Genomic DNA, 22,655 nt, shown 5'->3' on the forward strand with positions numbered 1-22,655 from the left:
TTCAGAGTTAGTTTATAATCAAGAACGTTAGCCAGATGGTTTTGGCGCATGCCTTTAATCCCAGCACTTGGGAAGCAGAGGCAGGCAGATTTCTGAGTTTCAGGCCAGCCTGCTCTACAGAGTGAGTTCCAGGACAGTTAGGGCTATACAGAGAAACCCTGTTGAGAACAAAACAAAACAAAACAAAAACAAACAACAACAACAAAAAGAACGTTAGCATTCTGTCATTTCCACTGGTGGTGATAAATTATGTTTCCTGCTTCTCATGATTTATATACACTTAGTAAGCCAGTGCAGTATCTAAAGTACTTTTTCTGTCTACCTAGAAAAATAAGTATCTATGTATGTGCATCATGGGACTAGAAAATCAGAGTGAGAAGCCTAATTTTTGTAGTATATTAAGGCAGGAGTTTGGAAAATAATTATTAAATGTTTGTATGCTAATACTCTTTATCTAACATACTGTGTTAGTTAGGTTTTCTATTGCTGTCTTAAACATGACCAAAAGCAACTTGGGGAAAAAAAAAGGATTTATTTTGTTTTAGACACTTATATCACAGCCCATCAAGGGTTATCAGGGCAGGGACCTGAAAGCAGGAGCTGATGCAGAGACCAAGGTGGAAAGCTACTTACATGTCTGCTCTTCAGGGCTTTCTCAGCTTCTTATACAGCTCAGGACCACCTGCCCAAGGATGACACCATTCACAGTGAGCTGGAATCTTCCACATCAATCTTTAATCACGAAAAGACACCACAGACCTGATAATATGGAGGCATTTTCTTCAATTGAGGCTCCTGTCTGAGGCTCCTCTACCTGTGTCAAACTGACAAAAACCCAGCACACGTTAAATCAAAATTTCTTTTGTTTAAAGACACAATTGTTTGGTTCTATAGTTGAGTTTAAATTTAGGTAATTTTTTCCTTTCTTTTCAGAAGCTATCATATGGTTATGACAGATTGCTGTTATTTTCTTTTATCTTTTAGAATCAAGTAAAAGATTTGAAGGAAATGTGTGAATTTCTTAAGAAAGGTAAAACGGAACTTGAACGGAAGCTTGGTCAGGTCAGAGGGGTGAGTAAATGTCCCTAAGAAGCCGGTGCCAGAGGCTTAAGCTTCGATTGATTTTTCATTGTTTAATTGAGGCACTCATGATACAAAAATAAGATTACTGTGACATACATGACACATTCTCTGAAAATACTGAAAGTAGCAATAGAAAGTACTTGAACAAATACTGACAGTTAACATTTGTTTCAAAGGGATAATATGAAAATGTATATGTACTCTAAATATATATATAATTTTATTTTTTAAAAAAATATAAATTAAGAATCTGTGTTGATGTCTTCATCAGGTCATATATTAACTAAACTAAATACATAGCTTCATTTCTGTGATTTGTTTTCTGTATACTGGAGCAGTGGCTCTCAGCCTTCCTCATGGTGTGACCCTTTAATACAGTTCCTCATGTTGTGGTGATCCCCAACTATAACATTATTTCCATTGCTACTTTATAACTATAATTTTGCTACTGTTATGAATTGTAATATAAGTATCTGTGTTTTCTGGTGGTCTTAGGTGACCCATCTGAAAGTGTTATTTGACCCTTAAAGGAGTCTAGACCCAAAGCCGTGTATAAGCTCTGTACTAAGAGAACCCTATCTAAATGGACTACTTAGATCACACATCGTAGAGTTTTTAAATCAATACTGAGTATATGATTTAAGGAATATCAAATACATTTAAGCCCTGGTTTTCACTTATGGAGAGTAAATTTATAATTTCTGTCTCATATACTTTAGAAATATATTGAATTCGCACAATGTTTAGAATCAAATATTAGCAATCATTAAAGATGAGTGCAAAATTTTGGCATTAGTACATCTTAATCTCTAAGATAATTACTCTTAAAAATATGTATTTTTTTTGTAGTCTGGTAGAAGTGGGAAGACAATCCCAGAACTAGAAAAAACAATTGGGTTAATGAAGAAAGTAGTTGAAAAAGTGCAAAGAGAAAATGAACAACTGAAAAAGGCATCAGGATTATTAACTAGTGAAAAAATGGCTACTATTGAGGAAGAAAATGGAAAATTAAAGGTAATTTTTATGTGGTCATTTTATATGAATGTTTTCCTATTTTAATTTACATTGCTTTTTAAGGGAATCATTAAGTATGCTCACAGTCCATGGAATGTCCTCAGTGGATGCAGTTTTAATTTACACGGTCAACAGCTTTACTGACAGCAATCTACAGGCGGCTGCAGAGGGCTCTGCTCTATCTCTGCTGTTTCTGACCCAGCTGTTCTTTTCTGGGATAGAGTAATTTAATGTGTCTATTTGAGATTTGATTTGTTAAGTCGGGATTCTGTGGGGGTTCCTATATTTCCTTTTAATCTTAAAATTTATTTTAATACCCAAGGTTGAATAGGAACTTTGGTTATAAATAGCAAGTTTGGGGGAGTCTTTAATTGTAATCATGTCAAATGAGGTTTCAAAAACTACCTACCTTAAGTTTTATGAGTTTCAATAATAATCTTTATTTTTACATTTAAGAGAACTAAAATAGAACTTCTTCATTTAGTCATTTTACTTTGCTCCTCCAGTACCTCCCATGCCCCCTACCTTACTTCCTCTCAAATGTATCACCTCCTTTTCTTTATTACTTACTTATAAACATGCATAAAGACATAGCTACAGCTTGTGAAGTCCATTCAATTAATTGCTTCTGTATGATTTTATATAAACTGATCTTTTCTTAATGTTTAATTTTGGTATGTTTCTTCAACAACTCCCAGGCGGAATTAGAAAAGCTTAAAGCTCACTTTGGACGTCAGTTGAGTATGCAGTTTGAATCCAAGAGCAAAGGTACTGAGAAAATTGTGGCCGAAAATGAACGGCTTCGGAAAGAGCTTAAGAAAGTAAGGCGATTATGACTTATTACGTTTATTTTCATTAATTGACATATTCTGTCAAAATCAAAATTGATAGATTTTTGATGCCAATGTCTGTTCACAGTGCATATTAAGAGAATTTATGAATTGTACATTGATCAAGAGATATATTTATATGAAAATTTAGAACGGGGTGGTTTATGTTCTTAGTTTTCTACATTACAGGGAATTGTTCTAAGTTGGATAATGTCTTTCTGTTCCTCAGTTTCCTCATAAATGAAATTGGGAATGGTAACTATACCTATCTCTTAGGTAGTCATGTAATTGAGCACCTGGTATTCTAGTACGCAGGCTGGAAGAAGGAGAGACCAGCCTAGGCTACATAGAGAACCCATCTCAAAAAAGAATTCTATACACATATTATGTCTCACAGAGATGTTGAGAAATTGAAATGAGTTAATATTTATGCATATGACTTAGAACAGTGCCCAGTTATAGAGCAAAGAATATAACCATTTTGTTAATAAGACTCCTTTCTATTTAAATAACACAACATATGCCTTACTCTTGACAAATAGATATAATTTTTAACATACATTACCTAGTGAATATATTGAAATTATAATCCTTAAAACTTTTAACAGTAACTCATCATACTGTGAAGCCAGAGCTCTTCAATACCCTCTTGAGTCTTAATGTTTGTTACTGGAAGTAATTTGTCCCTTACATGGTGCTTAGGTTAATATCTGGTTAATAGTATTAAAGTCAAAACAAAGCATCTTTTAAGGTGCAACACAATTAACTATGTTGTTATTCTGAACATTTTTCATGAGAAGCAAATGACAAATTTAGAGTAGCCCATAGACATTTTAGATAATAAATACTTCTACAAACATTTCTCTGCCATCACTTAATTGATCTTTTGTGCTATTTACTATGAATAGATTGATGTTTTATACAAAAGCAAACATTTTTGCGATTTTAAAACAACGTAGCTCCAGCTTGTTTTATGATTTCCAGCCTATAGTGGTAATTTTAAAATACCTGACATCTATGAGAACAATATTATGTTTTGTCATAAGTTACTAATTAATAAGCATTTACTGATAGGAAATGGAAGCTTCTGAGAAACTGCGGATAGCTAAGAACAACTTAGAACTAGTGAATGACAAGATGGCAACTCAACTGGAAGAGACTGGGAAGAGATTACAGTTTGCAGAAAGTAGAGGCCCACAGCTGGAAGGTGCTGACAGCAAGAGCTGGAAGTCAATTGTGGTTTCAAGGTAAGATCAGATAGTTTCAAATTTGCTTGTTTAATCAGTTCTAACTCTTGATTGGGGTCATTTATTTCTGATGCAGACATGTCCTAAGCAATTGGACACTTCATACTACATCTGGAATGAGCCGCATTGCCTTTATTTGTATACTGGGAAACTTTCCTTATAGAGAGCCCAGTAGATGAATGCAGCAGCCATGTTAGTGTCTTATTGGCCTCTACTTTCTGATTCATTTTCTCCCATCCTTTAAATACTTTCTAAAAGTATATTGGATTTGAGTCTATGGCATTAACTGTTGTCTCTGTGAAAGATAACTTTATTTCACCATATTTGCACATTTGTGCATTCCTCTTTGATGTCCTTGTAGGCCATATTTGTCCTATTTGGATTGACATGACAGGAATTAACATGACACCCATTATCATGCCAACAAAAAGTGAACTGCAGCACTGAGAGACCCCTGGTTCCATTGTGGACCTTGTATTGCATTTCCTTCTGTCAGCCAGATTATAGGAGAAGAGAAAAAGCTAAGTGAGCAGAACTGAGAACACTCAGAGAGATGGTTATAATCCTGGAAAAGAATCCTTTTTTCTTTCCTACCCTAGAGTAGAGTAGTCAGAGTCCAGTCTCTTCCCTACATCTCCGACTTTCTCATCCAGAGACAGGCTTCTGTCAGAATGCTTCTGTTGGTATGGAAGGAGCACAGTCACAGTGTGAAGGGAGAAAGGACCATCTTGGACCCTGTGGCTTGGAGCCAGCAGCTGTCAGTTGATTGGGCTCACTCTTCTTATGATGTAACATGTGCTGAGTGACTTTAAGATCTACTTTTTCTACAAATATTCACTCAACATCTGCTATTACCACACTGTGTGTGCTTCAGGGCCTTTCTAGAAAGTCCAGCTTACTTAGTATTCATTAAGAGCCAGCTTCCATCTGTTAGAAAGACTTGCTTTTCACTGTGATATTACATGGATGATATCCCATTGTGGGTCAAGTTACTTTTAACTATGGAGATGATAGACCCTGTCCTTATTTTTCTGTATCTCTTTGAGGAAACAAAAATGATTACTTACTGGCATAACAAGACACACCCTTCTAATAATCTGAGTATAAGATCTGTCCAAACTATTTGAAAGTAATCATAACTGCCCTTCCTTACGCTGTCACTGTCAGATATTTTCCTATATCAATACCTTCCTTTTTAATTGATTCAGAAGAAATTACACAGTATTTTCCTTTAGTAATACTTGAATGCAGTAAACATTGTCTTCCTGTAAGTATATGCCTATAAAAGTATTTGGCTCAAACTTTGAAGATTTCTTTGGATTGATTTCTTTAGGCCATTTGTCATTTCCTTACTAGTTATTAATCTGTCTTGCTCCCTCCTCTCCACAGCATGCACTGCTCCTCTCAGACATGCTTCTGAGCATCTTGCTCCTTCTGGGGTACCCCTTTGAGCTGTTTCTACCTAACCACCTGCTGCGGTAGGGAAGGGTACTGGAAGTGGGGAGAGATGTTTGTAAATTGATGAATTAAGTATTTTCTTATGCCTAAAATAAGATATCAACCCAAAAGCTTTACAGTTGCCAAATTCAATCCCCACCTCTGATCTTAATCCCCATAGGATTATTTTAATTTTCTATTTTGATTAGCACATGTTAATTAGGCTGTTTATCCCTTAACAGCATCTTTTAATGCTAAATATGTAGCCAACAGTTTGACTAGAAGAAATACAATGTACATTGCCTTGTGTGATTCAAGCAGATTTTTAAATTAGTGAGAGAAATTACTTATAATGCTCATAATACTTTTTCTTCATCTTTTTAGAATGTATGAGACCAAGATGAAAGAGCTCGAAAGTGACATTGCCAAAAAGAATCAAAGTATCACCGACCTTAAACAGCTTGTAAGAGAAGCAACAGAGAGAGAACAGAAAGCTAAAAAATATACTGAAGACCTTGAACAACAGGCATGTAATAGCCTTTTAATGATAAAACAATGTAATATAGCTCACGACAATCCCTGAATTGCCTGAAGGTGAAAAAAGGAACTCCTGACAGTGTCTCCCCTAGGAGTCTCATCCAGTGAATGGTACTTACTCCCACTCACACGTATATGAATAAGCCACAAGCTGGGTCATCACTGGCTTCATTCTCTCAGTCTTTATGTCTTCATCATTAATCATGTCAGGTATATTTTTAAAGGACATCCCCAAACAGTACTGTTCACTGTGGAAGCAATTACCTCATACTGTATGACTGCAGAAATTTCCAAATTGGTCTCTAGAATTCACCTATTTTCATAGCCTATATCTATGGACAACTATCTAACATTTTGCATTTTCTATGCATGTTAATGTTGATTTTCCCAACATTAACCCTATCAAACCTTTGAACAACTGAAACTCATTTAAGCTTCAGAGCTCTTTATACCTGGTTGCTTTGTCTAGAACACTAGTCACTATTCCCAATATCCATGTAGCTGACTTGTGAACTTCTATCTTTGCTTAAATTGAGGCTCTTCAAAGACCCTATACGAGCACCTTGTCCTCTCTAGATTATTTCCTGAGTAGCCTTTCTCTCTATCCTGATGTGTCACATCCTATCACAGTATCACTACTGTCCTCCCTCAGCAAAAACATAAGGTGTCTGTAAGAGATCCCAGCCCTTCTCTATGCTGTGTCCTCATTACCTAGGACATGCCTGGGCATGCAGTAGTGCCTTGCTCAAGAACTGATGACTTGAACGCATAGACTAGAGCACAGAACTGTGGTTATTTCATGCCTCCAAAACCCAAAATCTTATACTTTATTAAACATCTCTCTAAAACATCTTATTTCCATGATGAACTTTTATCTTCTAATTTTCTATTCTGCTCAAAGATTGAGATCCTCAAAAATGTTCCTGAAGGTGTTGAGACAGAGCAAGACCTTATACGGGAACTCCAGCTTCTTAGGTACATACTTAATGTGCTTTACCATCTGTGTGTGTGTGTGTGTGTGTGTGTGTGTGTGTGTGTATGCACATGCGTGCACTTGTACATGCTGCATGTGGAGATTGGGGGTATGTGCATACCATGTGCTAATGAAGGTCAGAGGACAACATACAAGAGTTGGTTCTTTCAAGAATTTACATCAGGTCATCAGCCTCAGGGCCTGCATCCTTATCCACTAAACCACCTGACCATTTATTTGTTTTTAGAAAACTATTTTATATAGCCAGACTTGCTACACTTAAAGAATAGGGTTTTTCAGAGTATATTATTATTTCATCCAGTGTCTGGAAACAGAAAGGGGGTGGAATCCCAATCCTAATATTTCCATAGTGTACCCTAGTTTAAACATTGCTAGCAGCATAGAATTAAACCTGAGCATTCCAGAAGCAAATTGTAATGAAAGAAAGAAGTAATTCTGTGCTTCTAGAAATTTCTGCAGCCTCTGAAAGAAAACTACTCTTGAAAATATATAGGTACTGATAGTAAAACATCAGATTTTGTGTTGTTTGGGAATTGGCAGCATTGAAACCTAGAGAGTAAATATTTACCTTGATGATCCTACAGTCACCTCTTCAGCATATGGTAACCAGCACGTACTGCCAGAAACATGTTCTAAGAACCGTTTACCACTACTCTATATGAATTCCTAGGTACTTTATAGAGTGGCACCTATTGTTTATTTTTCTAACATGCTGTCATCATATTCTAGATTTGCCTATAATCAACTGGATAAAGAAAAGGCAGAATTAATCCATCAGATAGAAATTAACAAGGACCAAACCCGAGATGAAAGTAGCACACCTGGTAATGTATTTCATAAAAATTGTTAACTCCCCCAAAATTTTCATTTAGTGCTTGTGTCTTGTGTTTCTGCTCATTGTTTTCTATAGTCACAAATACCTGATAGGAACATTCAGAGCTGTTCTCTCTCAGGCTATGAGAAAATACTTTCATTTATCACTTTGAGTTGCTTCTACTAAGTGGTCTAAGTTTTTCCCCTTGTAGTCCATCTAGGTGTTACAGACTTCATCATAGTATGTTAACAAGCAGTGAATGCTATTGTTTGCTTCTACTTTCTAAATATACTTCCTTCAGTCCCTATGAACATTTTCTTCTAAATGTTACTAATTATTGTCTTAATGTTAGTTTAGTTTTAAAAAAATACTTGTATTTTTTCTATTATAAAATAAAAATGTACTTTTTATTCACTGAATAGGAATGTACATTCCTATTATTCAGAAGTTAGCAGTCATTCCCCTGTATAACACATACATACAAAACATATTTTGTGTGCACACATACAGAATACAGTTGTTCTTAATTATTTGCCAATCTGTATTTGCAAATTTAACTGTTCACCACAATATATTTATAATCCCTTAAATGAACTCATGGTGGTTTTGCAAAAAGACATAGTGACAAGTTTAACTAGTCTTCCATTTTACCATCCTAGGGATAACAAGTTAGTGCTTGGCACTCTTGTTAGTTTTCATATAGAAGAGATCTAAGTTGGAGTACTAGGTACCTATATACCCAATTAGAGATTGAATCCTAGCTCTGACACTTTTAATGGGACAACTTCAGTGGCTTAAGATGTTTGAGCATTTTCTTTTGAAACTAAAGAAAATATAAATGAGGATGAATTGTTAGTAGAATCTAAGATGACAATTTGAGTATGTATGTTTTCATTCCTCCTAGGATCCATGGTTTGCTATTTGCTAATTGTTTTTTACCAAGTTTATAGGGTATCACTTTTCAAAAGGGAATAGACCTTATATGTATATTGAACTTTGTGCATTTTTTCCTGGATGCACACTATAATTCCAGCTGCCCTTTACTACAGAGACTTTTTAAGATCTGTACATCATTCATGTCTTTAATAACTTCATAGCATGCTAGCGAATGGATACCAGTAAGCAGTTTGCCTGAGGGATGGATGCTTAGCGTAGTTCTGAAGCTTCTGGCATAACTACACTGTACCTCCTAACATAATCATGCCATCCGTTATCTGATAGCTTGATGAAATATCATGTTCTACCCTATAGGATTATACAAATTTTATATTCTGAATAATTTTAAAACTATTTCATAGAGCTCCTGTGGACTCCTGATGCTCCTTTGTATTAATGTGATATAATTTGTGCCAGGCACTTTGCTAAGGGCTTTATGAAATTTTTACTTTATTATTAGAATGTCATAGGATCAGTACTATTGGCTTTATTTTATACTTGACAAATGATTAAAAACCTATTCTCAAGATCAGGACCACTGGGAAATGGCATAAGAAGGTCAAGCATTAATTCTATGAAAGTTCAGAACTCCTTACCATGCCATGGTCTTAATGCCTGTGCTAGCTTGCTTCTTGATAACTAAAACTAATATTCATCTACCTGGAATTGACATGTGACTGTCAGCTTGGTATGCTCTTAACACAGTACCAACAATCTATGAATTCCGTTGACATTAGGCAGGTTCTCTAACTTGTCTGATCTCAAGCTCTTCTACTGCCACTGTCGTAAGTAAAGGGAGACAAGAAGCTTATCACATTGCAGAGAATACCCCGCTTGAAAATCAATCTGTTTGGATGTTCCCAAATCAACATTTAAAGATGAGGACAATTAAAGAACTTTCAGAATGTGTTATACGTATTTTTTGATGCAGTATTTCACCAACAGTGTGTATAAGATCACAGTGACTATACTCAAACTAATAAATATATGCATATTGATCATGTTTACTAGGGAACTAGTCAAAATAGCCAGGTTATAGTATCAGCCACTGTGTCCATCAAGAGATGCACTGATAAAATGTGGTGCATATATATATAGAAGAGTTTTATTAAGTCATAAAAATATCTGTAGGAAAATGACTACAGATCATCTTAATAATATAGTCCAGTCTCAGGAAGACAGTTTATCTTTTCTTCATATGTAGAACTGAGATTTACATGAGATAGGAGAAGAAAATATAAGGGGGACTTTTTTTGTTTTTTTGGCTTCCAAAAGGAAAACACATTGTTGTTTGATTTGAAACATTGTCTGTCCCCTATCTCTGAGTTATAGAGGACCACCCCAGAGCACTCAATACACTTCTTGTCCTTATCATGAAAACTTGATTATTTCAACAAACTCTTTACTTTTCAAAGATTGCAGAGTGACATGACACTGTTTCTTTACCTTTGTGCTTTGTGACAGCAGCTGATTCTTCCTGCACTCCTTCATCTTCAAACGCCTAGTCTTAGAAATTTGGCATGTAGTATAAAACAACTTATATGCAGTAGCCAAAGCTATTTGGTATGAAGGCATAAATGGCCAGCTTACTATTTTAGTTCTTTGCCTGTATATTTAGTACCTGACAAATTTACTGGTTGCAAGGTTTTTCTCTCAAAAATAAGAGTTTCTCTCATATCAAAAAAGAATAACCCACATTTCTGATACTTAGCAGCTACCCCTGCCTACTAGTGATAGCATACAGTTTGCATGAGAAGTCTTCCCTCCATATAGTGCCAGATGATGCCAGACTGTAGGCTTTATGTTTCCTCTTTATTCTGAAACAAATTCTCTATCTTTAACTCACTCACAGTAAAGAAAAACATGAGTCATAATTTTCATGACTATTTTGGCAGATTCTGATCAACTAAAGGAAAAGGTAAATGACCTGGAGACACAACTCAGAAAGTCGGAGCAAGAAAAGCAATATTTGAAGGTAATTCTTATTTGTATCTAACTTTAGTATGCTCAGTGTTTTGTGAAAATGGCTTTGGAAAACAATTTTTATGATCACCATCTTTAAGTGTGTAACCAAAAATTCACAATTTATTTCACATTTACTTTACTATTATTTGACTCATGACAACTTTTTATTAAAGAACTATCAACAGCAAAAAATCAGACAAATAGAAAGGGCTAGAGAATAAATTTATTTTTAAATTGTAACCAATGCACATCTCTTATTATATTTTCTTAATTTGTGGGTTAAGGTGAGAAAAGTGTTTTCTAAGTATCTTTTGAAATTATTTTCAGGGATCTTTCCCTTAAATTATTTCTGTTCTCTCCATAAGATTCCAGAAACACAATGGTCTTGAAGTGAGCACTGGCTGCTCATCACTGGTTAGTGTACATGTCGTAAGCATTCACTTTCCTTCACCAAGTGCTTAACTTTTACAAGTCCCAGACTTTTCATGATCATAAATATTATATATAAAAGAGAAAAAAATCAGAACATTAAAAATACTGAAAACTCTTAAATGTTGTAAAAAGCAAAGTCCCTTTTGCTTGCCTGAGAATATCTGAGGCAGTTTAAAGATTCATTCTTAACAGCTTGGACATTATCCACAGGTACAATGGAACAGTAAAAGATAAAGAAAAATACTTATACTTAGGATTTTGAGTTTTTAATTTAAAGCAAAATTTCAAACCAAAAACATGTATCCTGTATGTAACTTTTAGGAGGAAATTAAAAAGCTGAAAAAAGAACTGGAAAATTTTGATCCTTCATTTTTTGAAGAAATTGAAGACCTGAAGTACAATTATAAGGAAGAAGTGAAAAAGAATATCCTATTAGAAGAGAAGTTAAAAAACCTGTCGGAACAATTTGGGTTTGAACTGCCGAGCCCTCTTGCTGCTTCTGAACAGCCGGAAGATGGAGAAAGTCCAAATAGTTTCCCTATTTATTAATGGCCTCATTTACTATAGATTTAAAACTTTTATGAGTTAAAAATTTTAAGCTGGAAATCAAGCAGTCTCTGAACTACAGAATTTACATCTCAAAATATTGTATTTTTTTGCTTAAAAATAAAATCATATTTAGTTTTAACTTCTTAGAAAAGTATATTTTTGAAGACTTCAATAATTTATGACTATACAGTATACAGTGAGCTATGATAAATATTCCTATTTTCATAATATCTTAAATTTTTGAAAAGCATAAAGGTAAGCTTATAATAATTTTACTATTTAAAGTTGATTAATTTATACTTATTTTTATGTTAAGATATTCAAATCCTAATGATGATTTCTATAAATACCTAGAAACATGTTTAGAAGTTGACATAAGTTTTGCCAAACAGCTAGCAAAATTAAATTGAAGGTTTTAACCTCTGTAAACATGGCAAACTGTTCAATATTAGAAAATCAAAATAACCACAACTATTATTTCCACTTTATACATCAAGTATTATGTCTTTGAGCCTATCAAATTTCTGTTTATCTATTTTCAAAAAATGATTAAACAAAGACTGGTTATCAAAAGCACAGTCATATGTGTTCAGGTTCATGTTAATAATAACTGGTTTGGAATTCATGTAAGTATCTGCAAGTGGCCAGCATAAACCAAGATGGTGGCGGTGGACCTGTAAGGAAAAAAAATGATAGTATTAGCTTTAGTCTGTAAAGAACATCATAACTTACTTGTAAATACTTATCTCTGGTGTCTGCTACCTGCCAGGTACAATGGAAGGGTCCACCTTTTCTTAGTTTAATTGAATGCCATAGCTGTTCTTTTGACATAGTCCTGCCTGTCTTCGCCATCTGAATATGAGCTTCCTGAAGGCAGAGCAGTTGTTTTGTTAACCCTGCCAATACCTGAAAAATGCCAGGAGCTGCTCCTTAAAATTTTAATGAATATTGTCTGTTGGTGACTACAGAAAAAAAGAAAAGAGTGAGCCAGACACTAGTGTCACCAAAGGAATGTTAGTCTGTGATCCCAGACTACCCTGTTAGTTAGGACATTGCTGGACAGCTATTTCCTCCACATGAAAACATGCCCACTAGATGCCCTCTGGACTTCACATGTCTCAGGAAGGTCCCTAAAACTCAATTCCCAAAACTTTCTGCAAGGTTATGATTGCTGGAGAGAAGATTCTCCTCCCACTAAAGGAGCTGGGAGCCACCTGCAGAATGTGCAGGGAGTCCCCAGGATGCTGTTTTGTGAGTCATCACTCAAGCTGGCAGGGGGTGTGTGTGGGGGGGGGCTTCTTACTGATGCTGCAGCCTTTGGGTCTACCATACTCTTTGTAAGCAGCTCCTTACCCATATTCCTGTAAGTAACCCCAATAAAGCCCCTGGTTCACTACTGGGTCTGTCCTCAGTACCTTACTGTGCTAAGTGGGCATTTGTTCATATCTCCCTAGAACTAAATAGTCACACAACAGCTAGACAACAACCAGACAATGTGTATCTTCCCAGATGGAAATGGAATGTGGTGATGGGGAGTTAAAAAGGGGCTGTATCGTGGCAAGTCTTATCATACCTGAATAGCATTATGCAGGAAATAATAAGTCAATTGTGAAGAATGAACACAATTGGGGTAGAAATGAAAGATGAGTGTTTTAGGAGCAATAGAGTAATTCAAGCCACGGATTGTATACTGGCCTAAATTAAAATGAGCATCTAGTTGAATATAAAGAACAGAGATTCAGTAGATGAGACCTAGTAAGCAGATGCATGAAGGAATGGCAAGAAGACTGAGACAATGAGTGCAGGCTTCTAATTTTGGTGAATGATGTGGAGATGGGTGTGCGAAGACTCAGATTTGAACATTACGAATTTCATACACCAGTGAGAAATGAGACAGACATGTTCAGGGACAGGCCACAAAGGGTAAGATAATTCATTCTGTGCCACCAGGTACTTTTCTACTCAACAAATTCTCTAAGCTAGTTTGGGAAGTGCTAGGCACAGCATATCTCAGAGAACTCAGTGTGAGACATGAATTCCCAGGAGGGAATGTGTTATCACTTTTAACTCTGAAGCACATCTGGTATAGACAATGCCTGGCTAGACATCTCCATCAGGATGTAATCAGTCTGACACTTCCTATAAACTTGACTTTGTTTTACCTGATGGTGTATGAAATGAGGGAACTATATTAACTGCATGCCAGAATTAATACAGTCTGGAGACAGAAACTGAATGTCACAACTTTATTTTAAGAACAAACTTGAGGTGTTTCTTGTCATTACCTTAATTAAACAGCCATCACCGCAGTGCCACACAATCCCTTCAATTTGACCCTCTCTGCAATCTTCAAACCAGGACAGCAGGTCATTGTGTTTCAGTGTAGGCAGATTTCTGACCTGGAATGCTCCATGTGGTGTAAGAAAATGTAATGGGTATTTCTTGCTTCCTAGCCCTAAAAGGTAAAAATTTCAAAAAGAAAAAAATCTTCAGTCATATTCTTTTCAGAAATAGTGAAAAATGCATCTTGCCAAGTATATAAATGTCTAAACATTTAGGAATAATGTTAACAAAAAGTTTGATTTTCTGTAGAGAATAATCCCAAGTGCAGTAAGTCTTTTTCTCGTTCAAGTGGGGTACTTCTTCCATAACCTCTAAACTCACTTTGAATGTACTCTCCACACTGAGCGTTGGGCACTGACCTGTGGACCAGTCCAGACACACACCTCTGGTAAGAAGCTTCACTGGAATGCAGCCTTACCGATTCCATTTCAAAGATATGACTAATAAAGCTTAAAATACTGGCTATTAAACATTGTTTACAGAAAAAAAACTTGCTATATCATTGTTATATCATTGGCTACACTCTGCTTTTATTCCCTGTTTACCTAATGTCATCTTTGATTCTGTATGTAAGCTTAATACCTATCACCCAAACCTACTTAAATGTGTGTCTGCATACATGTTTTTGTGGAGTACAGGTGTGTGCATGTTTGCAGCCTGCATCATGGAGACAGTAGGTCAATATTGGGTATCTTCAGTTGCTTTCTTCTACCATATATTTTGGAAAGGGGTGTCTTGCTGTATCTGAAGCTCAATGATTAGGCTATACTGCATACACACCCTGCAAGGCCCAGAGAGCCTCCTATTTATACCTCTCTGGCTCTTGGACTACAGGCATGCACTGCTGTGCCTAGCTTTTAACATGGTTGTTAGGGATCCAAACCCTTATGGACTGGGCCACTTCTGGATACCTTCACTCTGATCTCTTTTGATCTCTCAAGAACTGTTATTACAGCTTTAGTGTATTTATGCTATTTTATGACTCTCCTTTCAACTCTGTACTCCAGAATGCCACTGATTGACTCAATTCATTATGGTACACATTCTGATGCTTAATACAGTATATTGCCAATATGGACTCTTGCCTATACTTATTAATGATCTGACAGGGAACAGTGCAGTTTCACCCAACTGCATCTCAGTGATTCCTTTTCATGCACAGTTGATAAAGCTATCATGGGGAAGGATGATAGGCTAAAACCAACCTTTTGCATTAATAAACCCAAATGATTAGCCATATATAAATTTTCCCATGAACATAAGATTTGCAGAAACACATGTGTTCCTTGCAAACAGACACAAGTGTGTTAGTTAGCTCTTCAGTAGGCTTCTCAACTTGACTTTAGGACTTCTCTTTATAATAAACACCTTCGCTTACCATATGGGTTTCCATTGATATTCGTTCCGATCAGCTCGAGAGTTTGCTCTAAAAGCTCTGACAGGGGAACAGCACTAATTTCCAAAACTCCAGGATCATCAGGATGGTGCCTTAGTACCAGGGCAATTCCAAACTCATAATTCACTACAGATGAGTGCCAGCAGTATTGCTTGCTGTTCTTTTCTACTGGTACCCAACCTGATAAAGAAAAAATTATTCTTATCACATTGGTTCTTTTAAAAGATACAGATTTTTTTTTTTTTTGGTTGTAAACATTACTTCTTTTCTAGATTCTCTTATCATACAGACATTGAAAATCAGTGAAGAAGTTAACAGTTTTACTATTTTTGTTATAATCATAAAGTGTTCATTTATTTATTCTAAACATATTCTTCAAAAAAACTCATCTTGATTCAGGAGAAACTGAACACTATACTGAGACAGCATTAAGCTTTTTTCTTTCTTTTAAAAAAGCTTTAGCATCTTTTCTAACTGCCTATTACTGTCAAAACTTTTTTCATTTAATAAACTGAGTTTCTCTCTAGTGTCCAAGACAACAAATAGATACAGTAGGTGTTCCACAGTTAGACCATTGTTTTAATCATGCTGAATAGTTTATTGATTTCCTGTTTGTTGTTACTGTTTTTTACTTTATTGCTAGAATAAGCTCCCTCAATACATAAAACTTGCTACAAAGACAAGTCACTCTAAACAAAATCTGATAAAATATGCTCGTTCTTAAGAAAGATTCAAACCTAAAAGGATATCCTCTCCTATTTTTTTTAATATAAACTGCTAGACTTTTCAATAAACTTGATTCAGAAATTTTGCACTATAAATAAACTGAAGAGCTAGATTAAAACAAATTCCTGATTGGGCCTTTTTTGTTTGTTTCTTATACTTAAACACAAAAGACACTTGGGAGGAGATTACGTGATACCAGGAATGTGTCCGTTTTCATCAGGTACTGGCTTCCCATTCTGTTTTTCTATTTCCTTTGCTGGTATCCAGCACTCTGGGACAGGCTTGAAGTCTTCCTCAGTGTTCCAGTGAAACTCTAAAAGGAATCGTTACACTTTATGCGGCTGCTTTAAGACATGAAATACAAAGCTGATGGATGCAAAGTGAAAATAACAAATCCCTCACTCTTCAGATGTGGTAAGTCCTCTCTGTTATCACTGCCTTGTAACTACATTCCAAATTAGGGAACTAACACTGTAAACGTTCAACTCTGAATACACTACCACATATATACACTATCGTCTGACGTGCCAATATCCTGTGAGGATTTATGAGTTTTAATGTACTCACTACTTAGTACTTTACAAGTCATATATACGGATCAGTATAGATAAGTAATGAATTGTACAATATATTCATCAATGCAATGATAAAAAACTTCATATTTATAATATGAATTAGAAAAATATTTTTCTCATACTAATAAAATGAAAATGTATCTCAGATAATACTGTATGTTTAAACAGCATAGATTGTTTTTCAATATTCATGTGTGTGTGTGTATGTGTGTCCACCAGGTTGCCTCTGTCAGAGCACTGTGTCAACTTTTTGATTCCTAAAAGTGAGTTATATATAAGTAAATATATATGTATATATGTGGTATATGTATATATTTTTCCCAAAGATAGAAATTCAAGATGGATATACATAGAAGAACCATAGCCATAAATCGTAAATTTCAACCATTTAAATCTGAAAAGTTTAAAGAAAAACGCACTAACCTTTTGCAGGTTCTTTTGAATGTAGAAATTTTTTAAATCTCTTGTCAGCTTGCTTGTTAGGCTTTCTATCTAGTCGAGCCCAAAGGTATGGCTGACCTGAAAATGTAGAAATAAAAGGAAAAGTCAAAGGGAAACAACATCCTTGAGAGACAAAGGAAATAAATAGTCTCTGCTGTGCAGCACTGAGGCATCATCCCAGTGTGTGGCAGGATGCACTCCCTTGGTTAAATAAAGAGGGTGACAAGAATGCATGACCCTTTGATCGGAATGCTCCCTGGCCCCTTCTAAATGAGAGCAAGCATAGCCAGGTGATTGTGTCGACACATGCCCTGAACATTACCCTGTATTGTGGGCTTAATCCAAGGTCAAGTCATTATACACACTGGTTTTGTAATCCTGAGGGCACTGTGACAATATTCCTTACTGCTAAAAGTGAGACTTTTGAATTGCACCTGGCTTCATTGAGACTTTCCGCATAGCTTGCTATTGCCAGTGCTTAGCTGGAAGATCTTTATGCAACAAGCAAAACCAGGAAATTCCACAATTAAGACTATTTCAAGGTCTTGATTCTGAAGTGTTAGCTGATCCCATCAGTGAGAAAAATGTGTCCTGCAGGACAAAAGCAGGATAAGATACAAATTTCCTGTGGCATCTCCAGACCTGATCCTCTGCTCTGCTCTGCTCTGCGACAGTCTTACTTCTGATATCCTTATTTTATTATGTATGTATTCATCTTTCATCTCTGTCCTGTGAGCATTCTGGAGCAGTAAAGCTCCAACAGTAAATTGCTACCATCATGCGCATCACACATATGAATAAGAGCCTGATAAAGCTTACTCAAATCTATAAATCAAATATATAAATACTCAAATATGTAAATATAGAGTTTCATAAAAATTGTTAATTACAATACTATTACTACTTAGCCATATACATAGTATAAAGAACTAGATTATAGTTTCTGGTTGAATAAACCTTTTTGTGCTTTTTACTGGTAACCATACAAAAATGCACTTCACACAGTATCTTTAGTATGGCTACTATCACCAATAATAATAATAACAGTCCTAGGAAGGATAGAGAAAAACTGCAGTATCTAGAAGCAAGTGTGACCATTATGGAAAATGAATGGTGGGTACTCAAATTTTCTCAATTAATATTAACATATGATCCAGTAATCCTATGTGTAGGTTCATACCCAAAAAACAGAAGTCAGTACTTCAGGAGACTAATCTAGCATTGTTAGTTTTATTTTCCACAATGGCTTGAGGGTTGGAGCAATCTGCATGCCCATCAGTGACTGAAGTGAACAAAATGTGCTATGTATATTAAGCAATCTAAGCAGGACAAGAGGAGGAAACACCAGGGCTGGTGGAAAGCTTTGGATAGCAGGTTCAGAGCAGATCTGGTGAGTCAAGGACTAGAGAGGATGCTCTGGACCTGCTGGAAGGAGAGCATATTGAAGAAGATACACATGCTCCTGTCCAGGAGAGAGTGATGTTCCCTGGGAAAGGAAGCTGGCTGCACCTGTCCCTAGACCCCATTGGGGAATTGGCTTCCATCCCCATCACAGGGGCACATACTATGGACATATTAAACAAGGGAGAAAAGATCTTTGTATTCAGAAGCCCAAAGGAGCCCGAGATCTCTCTGCATCTTCCTCCCAGAGGAAAAAGAATTACCTGAATGCCAAGAAGGCCAGCAGGGCCTTGGGCTTGGACTGACCGAGGGGGAAGCACCAGGGGTCATCTCAAGACAGGTGCATCTTTCCTCCAGCACATGTGGGTTGGTCTGTCTGTCTATCTGTATCATACAGCTTGTAGTATACACATGCTGGCAGCATAGACACGGTGCCACACAAATTGGCTCTCCAGTGCTCAGGAGTCTCTTGTGCCACAGGACACAAGCATACGTTCCTTCTAAGTCCAAATTCCCAAGATGTAGAGGGGACCCACCTCACCCCACCTTCCTCACACAGACCACTGCCTGCTGCTGGGATGCGTCCCCACCCAGTTTATGCGAGGAAGGTGCAGCTCTCTATTCTTAAAATGAGTGTTACATGCTCTGTTTTTCCATAAAGGGAACTTCAAAAAATTAAAAAAAAAAAGTGTATGATCTGACATATATTCCAATAGGGTAAAACACTGTACTAAGATAAAAGAGTAAGGCAGCCACAAAGAGGCCATTTACATATGTTACCTACAGTTAACTTAAGAGACAAAGTAGTTTGGGCTAAGAGGCTGGAGGATGGGCTCTGTGGAGAGGGGAAGTGGATGAGGGAATTCCTAGGAAGCAGTTGGTGATGGTATGACCATGTGAATGTCCTTAATGCCAGTATTACATACCATTTTAAAGTACAGTTCTGATTGCAAATCTTTATGTGTATGTTATCACAGTAGGAAAAAGTTTTAAAGTGCATTTCAGAACATTCCTTGACCACAAAGAATATATCTAGCTCATCTACCTATTTTTGCCCTTGGAACTGAGTTAATCTCACCATCCTTTACTAATTACACATAATGGCTCTCCCTAATACCATCACTGTAAATTTTTCTTTCTAGAGTATGTCCTTGATCAGAGACCTGGCCAGTGGGAATGAAAGCACTGGACACAGCACTGGACCACTGCAATGACAAGCTTCCGAGGTGGACAAAACCAGGTTCCATTACTGCGCGACCATTCATTAACTGAATGCTCTTAGACATTACTGAACCTGGCTAAGAATCAGTTTCCTCATTACTGATATAGAAAGGCTTATTATGCAAATGAGGGACCATGTAACACCTATTTATCAGGCTGCCTGTCCTTTCATGGTATCAAGTTAATGTTAGTCACATGTCTTTTCTTTCCCCAGAAACATAACCACTGGTTTATTTTACTCACTACAACAGTTAGGTTTTCAAGAGTTAAGAGTCAATACCGATCTCAGATGGTACTGGATGTATACAATAGTATTTTCAGTAAACACGAGAGTTGGATTTTACCTTTGTAGTTAGTAACATAGCAGCATGTTCCATCCACCTTTTCTGTTGCAACCGCATTGTACACATCTGCATCTAATGCCTTTTCACTTAGAGTTTCAGTTGCCAAAACTTTAAATGGCTTAAAAGAAGAGAGAGAAAAAAATTGGGTGTAAGATATACAGCCTCTGCCCTCACACATAGACTCATCTGAACTGTGCCGATTTTCATCAGTTCTAAAGGTCTCTCATCTTTCCATTCTGCAGGAAAAGTTGAAGTAATTTATTTTATGAAATGTCCTGATTTGCTTTTTTGTTCTGTTTAGTTTTTTTGGTTTTGTTTTGTTTTTGTTTTTTGTTTTTTCTTGTCTTTTTAGGCCTGTGTCACTCTGCAGCTCAGACTGTCCTTGATGTCTTGACCCTTTTGCTTTAGCCTCTAGTTCTGGGATTCCCCTCCTGTTCTACCACACCAGCTCACCAAATTCAACTTCTACACAGACTGTTGAGTATTTACATGCTTCTCATCCACCACAGTGAAGCCAGGACACGTGCCTCACTCTGTGTACCTCAGCACAGGTTCAAGATGAACAATCCCATTCTGTATGACTAGGCATTAGCTACAATGAACACTATTCTTGACACTGGGAATACAGAGAAGGATAAAGAAGTGTTCAGCTTTAGTGAGCTACAACACTGAGAAGTACCAAAGAGGAGAAGGGATAGGAGACTGACACAGGGAGTCCTCTGTGGAAGAACATCTGAGCAGATCTGATGGGTGGGAAGAAAAGGCCCACAGGACATTCTCGTATCTGAAGAATGCAAGTCAGCACATGTGTTTGGGTGTGTTTGGAATAAAGTACAGGAAAAATTAGATCTCATGCTCACTTAATTCCAGAGGCTGTTCTGGTTCAACCTGTGTATCCACCAGTCATGATTCCCCATATTCCAAGATTAAGTCTTGGAGTCATTAATATAATGAGATATTTACAAAATTTATTTTTTCAAATCACCCTTGGTTCTTAGCTGTAGTGGGAGTCTAGGAGAGAGAGCCTCTGTCTCAGGCCACATTTTCAGAAAATGAGAAAAAGATGGCTTCTATTTTACATTTTTAAGACTTTCTTGCAAAGTGGAAATCTACATGCTTACCACAGAAACATGTTAAGATATAAAGTATGAGCAAGATGTGATCTCATCATAAAGATATACATCATTAAGACCTTTCTGAGATAATTCTAGTCTTCCTTTCAATGTCCCTTCCCCTCCCTCAAAACAAAACAAACTCCCCAAAACCAGCAGTCCCTAAAATTGACAATTTCTTTAAAAAGCCAAAGTAAAAATGCTTCATGAATACACTTTTCATGACTGATCTCAACAGCATGATAAAACACATTTCTCTTCTCTTAGCATGTCATCTCTGATCAGTTGTGATAACCTTACATACCTGCATAAACACATACCTGCATAAAACCTTCAAGTCACAGATTTTTTTTTCTCTTTTTCTTTTTTTGGGGGTAGGGTGGGGTGGGGTGGGGTGGGGGGTTGAGACAGGGTTTCTCTGTGTAGCCCTGGCTGTCCTGGAACTCACTCTGTAGATCAGGCTGGCCTCCAACGCAGAAATCCATCTGCCTCTGCCCCCAAGTGCTGGGATTAAAGGCATGTGCCACCACTACCCAGCTCAAGTCACAGATTTTAAAAGCATCTTACAGGACAGGGATGTAACTCAATGGGGAATCATTTGCCTAGCATGTGCAAGACTCTGGGGTTTATCTTAAGTTGCTAACATGGGGGTCTCCCCACTCTCTTGGATCATTGGCTAATATGGTCACAAGGGAACAGAGATGATAAGCAGAGGTCGAGTAGGGAGTGGAAGGGGGTTTGGAAGCCTTGTGACTATGTACTGTGAATGCTCGAACCGAGACCAACTATCAGGAGGCAGATTACTTTGGGTGATTCAAGACTTGTGTTTTGAGGTCTGAGGATAGGATAGGCAAAGGTCATTCATTAGCTGAGGGGTTAGAGTACCAAAATGCCTCATTAGCAGGAGGAAGCATTTTAGGAATCTCAGGTACAGCCTGAACAGGTTCTTACCATTAGAAAGGGAACTGATCCTGTGCTCTAATTGAGGCTGCGAGGTATGCGGGGGTAAGGTGGTGGTGGTGGGGTCTTAGAACTACCCAGACAAGGTCAGAGAAGCCCTGCTAATGAATGGAGTCTCCCAGATTGCACCATCTGTGTGTTAACAGTCAGGTTCTAAAGGTGATGGGATAGTAGTAATGGAGCACCAAAATGGAAGAGATAATGGGCGTGGGGGGTGGGGGTGGGGGATGCGAGCTGGAAAATGCAGGGAGCTTGTGAAGTTTGTTGACGTAGAAAGGGGACAACCCAAATTATTATG

General features: G+C 36.9%; 2 protein-coding genes across 10 annotated transcripts in view; one reads left to right on the forward strand and one right to left on the reverse strand.

Moving 5' to 3' along the window:
• The window catches only part of Cep290 (centrosomal protein 290), an 84,085-nt gene extending 70,857 nt beyond the window's left edge, over positions 1 to 13,228 (forward strand). For 5 of the 6 annotated variants that reach the window (XM_031350123.1, XM_031350125.1, XM_031350124.1 and 2 more), the window contains 9 exons: positions 985 to 1,071; positions 1,933 to 2,097; positions 2,796 to 2,918; positions 4,002 to 4,174; positions 5,996 to 6,137; positions 7,050 to 7,123; positions 7,872 to 7,966; positions 10,788 to 10,867; positions 11,611 to 13,228. In XM_031350123.1, coding sequence (XP_031205983.1) covers positions 985 to 1,071; positions 1,933 to 2,097; positions 2,796 to 2,918; positions 4,002 to 4,174; positions 5,996 to 6,137; positions 7,050 to 7,123; positions 7,872 to 7,966; positions 10,788 to 10,867; positions 11,611 to 11,838 — 1,167 coding nt within the window. In that variant the 3' untranslated portion in view covers positions 11,839 to 13,228. Of the gene's footprint in view, positions 1 to 984; positions 1,072 to 1,932; positions 2,098 to 2,795; positions 2,919 to 4,001; positions 4,175 to 5,995; positions 6,138 to 7,049; positions 7,124 to 7,871; positions 7,967 to 10,744; positions 10,868 to 11,610 lie in introns of those variants that run through there. The other variant, XM_031350126.1, reaches the window with a different exon arrangement.
• Positions 12,311 to 22,655, reverse strand: part of CUNH12orf29 (chromosome unknown C12orf29 homolog) — a 14,339-nt gene continuing 3,994 nt past the window's right edge. For all 4 annotated transcript variants that reach the window (XM_031350137.1, XM_031350134.1, XM_031350136.1 and 1 more), the window contains 6 exons: positions 20,286 to 20,403; positions 17,302 to 17,397; positions 16,500 to 16,616; positions 15,560 to 15,757; positions 14,124 to 14,293; positions 12,311 to 12,512 (listed from right to left, as the gene is read on the reverse strand). In XM_031350137.1, the coding sequence (XP_031205997.1) occupies positions 12,324 to 12,512; positions 14,124 to 14,293; positions 15,560 to 15,757; positions 16,500 to 16,616; positions 17,302 to 17,397; positions 20,286 to 20,403 (888 nt within the window). In that variant the 3' untranslated portion in view covers positions 12,311 to 12,323. The remainder of the gene's footprint in view (positions 12,513 to 14,123; positions 14,294 to 15,559; positions 15,758 to 16,499; positions 16,617 to 17,301; positions 17,398 to 20,285; positions 20,404 to 22,655) is intronic.

Source organism: Mastomys coucha, unplaced genomic scaffold (assembly GCF_008632895.1).
Source record: "Mastomys coucha isolate ucsf_1 unplaced genomic scaffold, UCSF_Mcou_1 pScaffold4, whole genome shotgun sequence".
Classification (NCBI taxonomy): domain Eukaryota; kingdom Metazoa; phylum Chordata; class Mammalia; order Rodentia; family Muridae; genus Mastomys; species Mastomys coucha.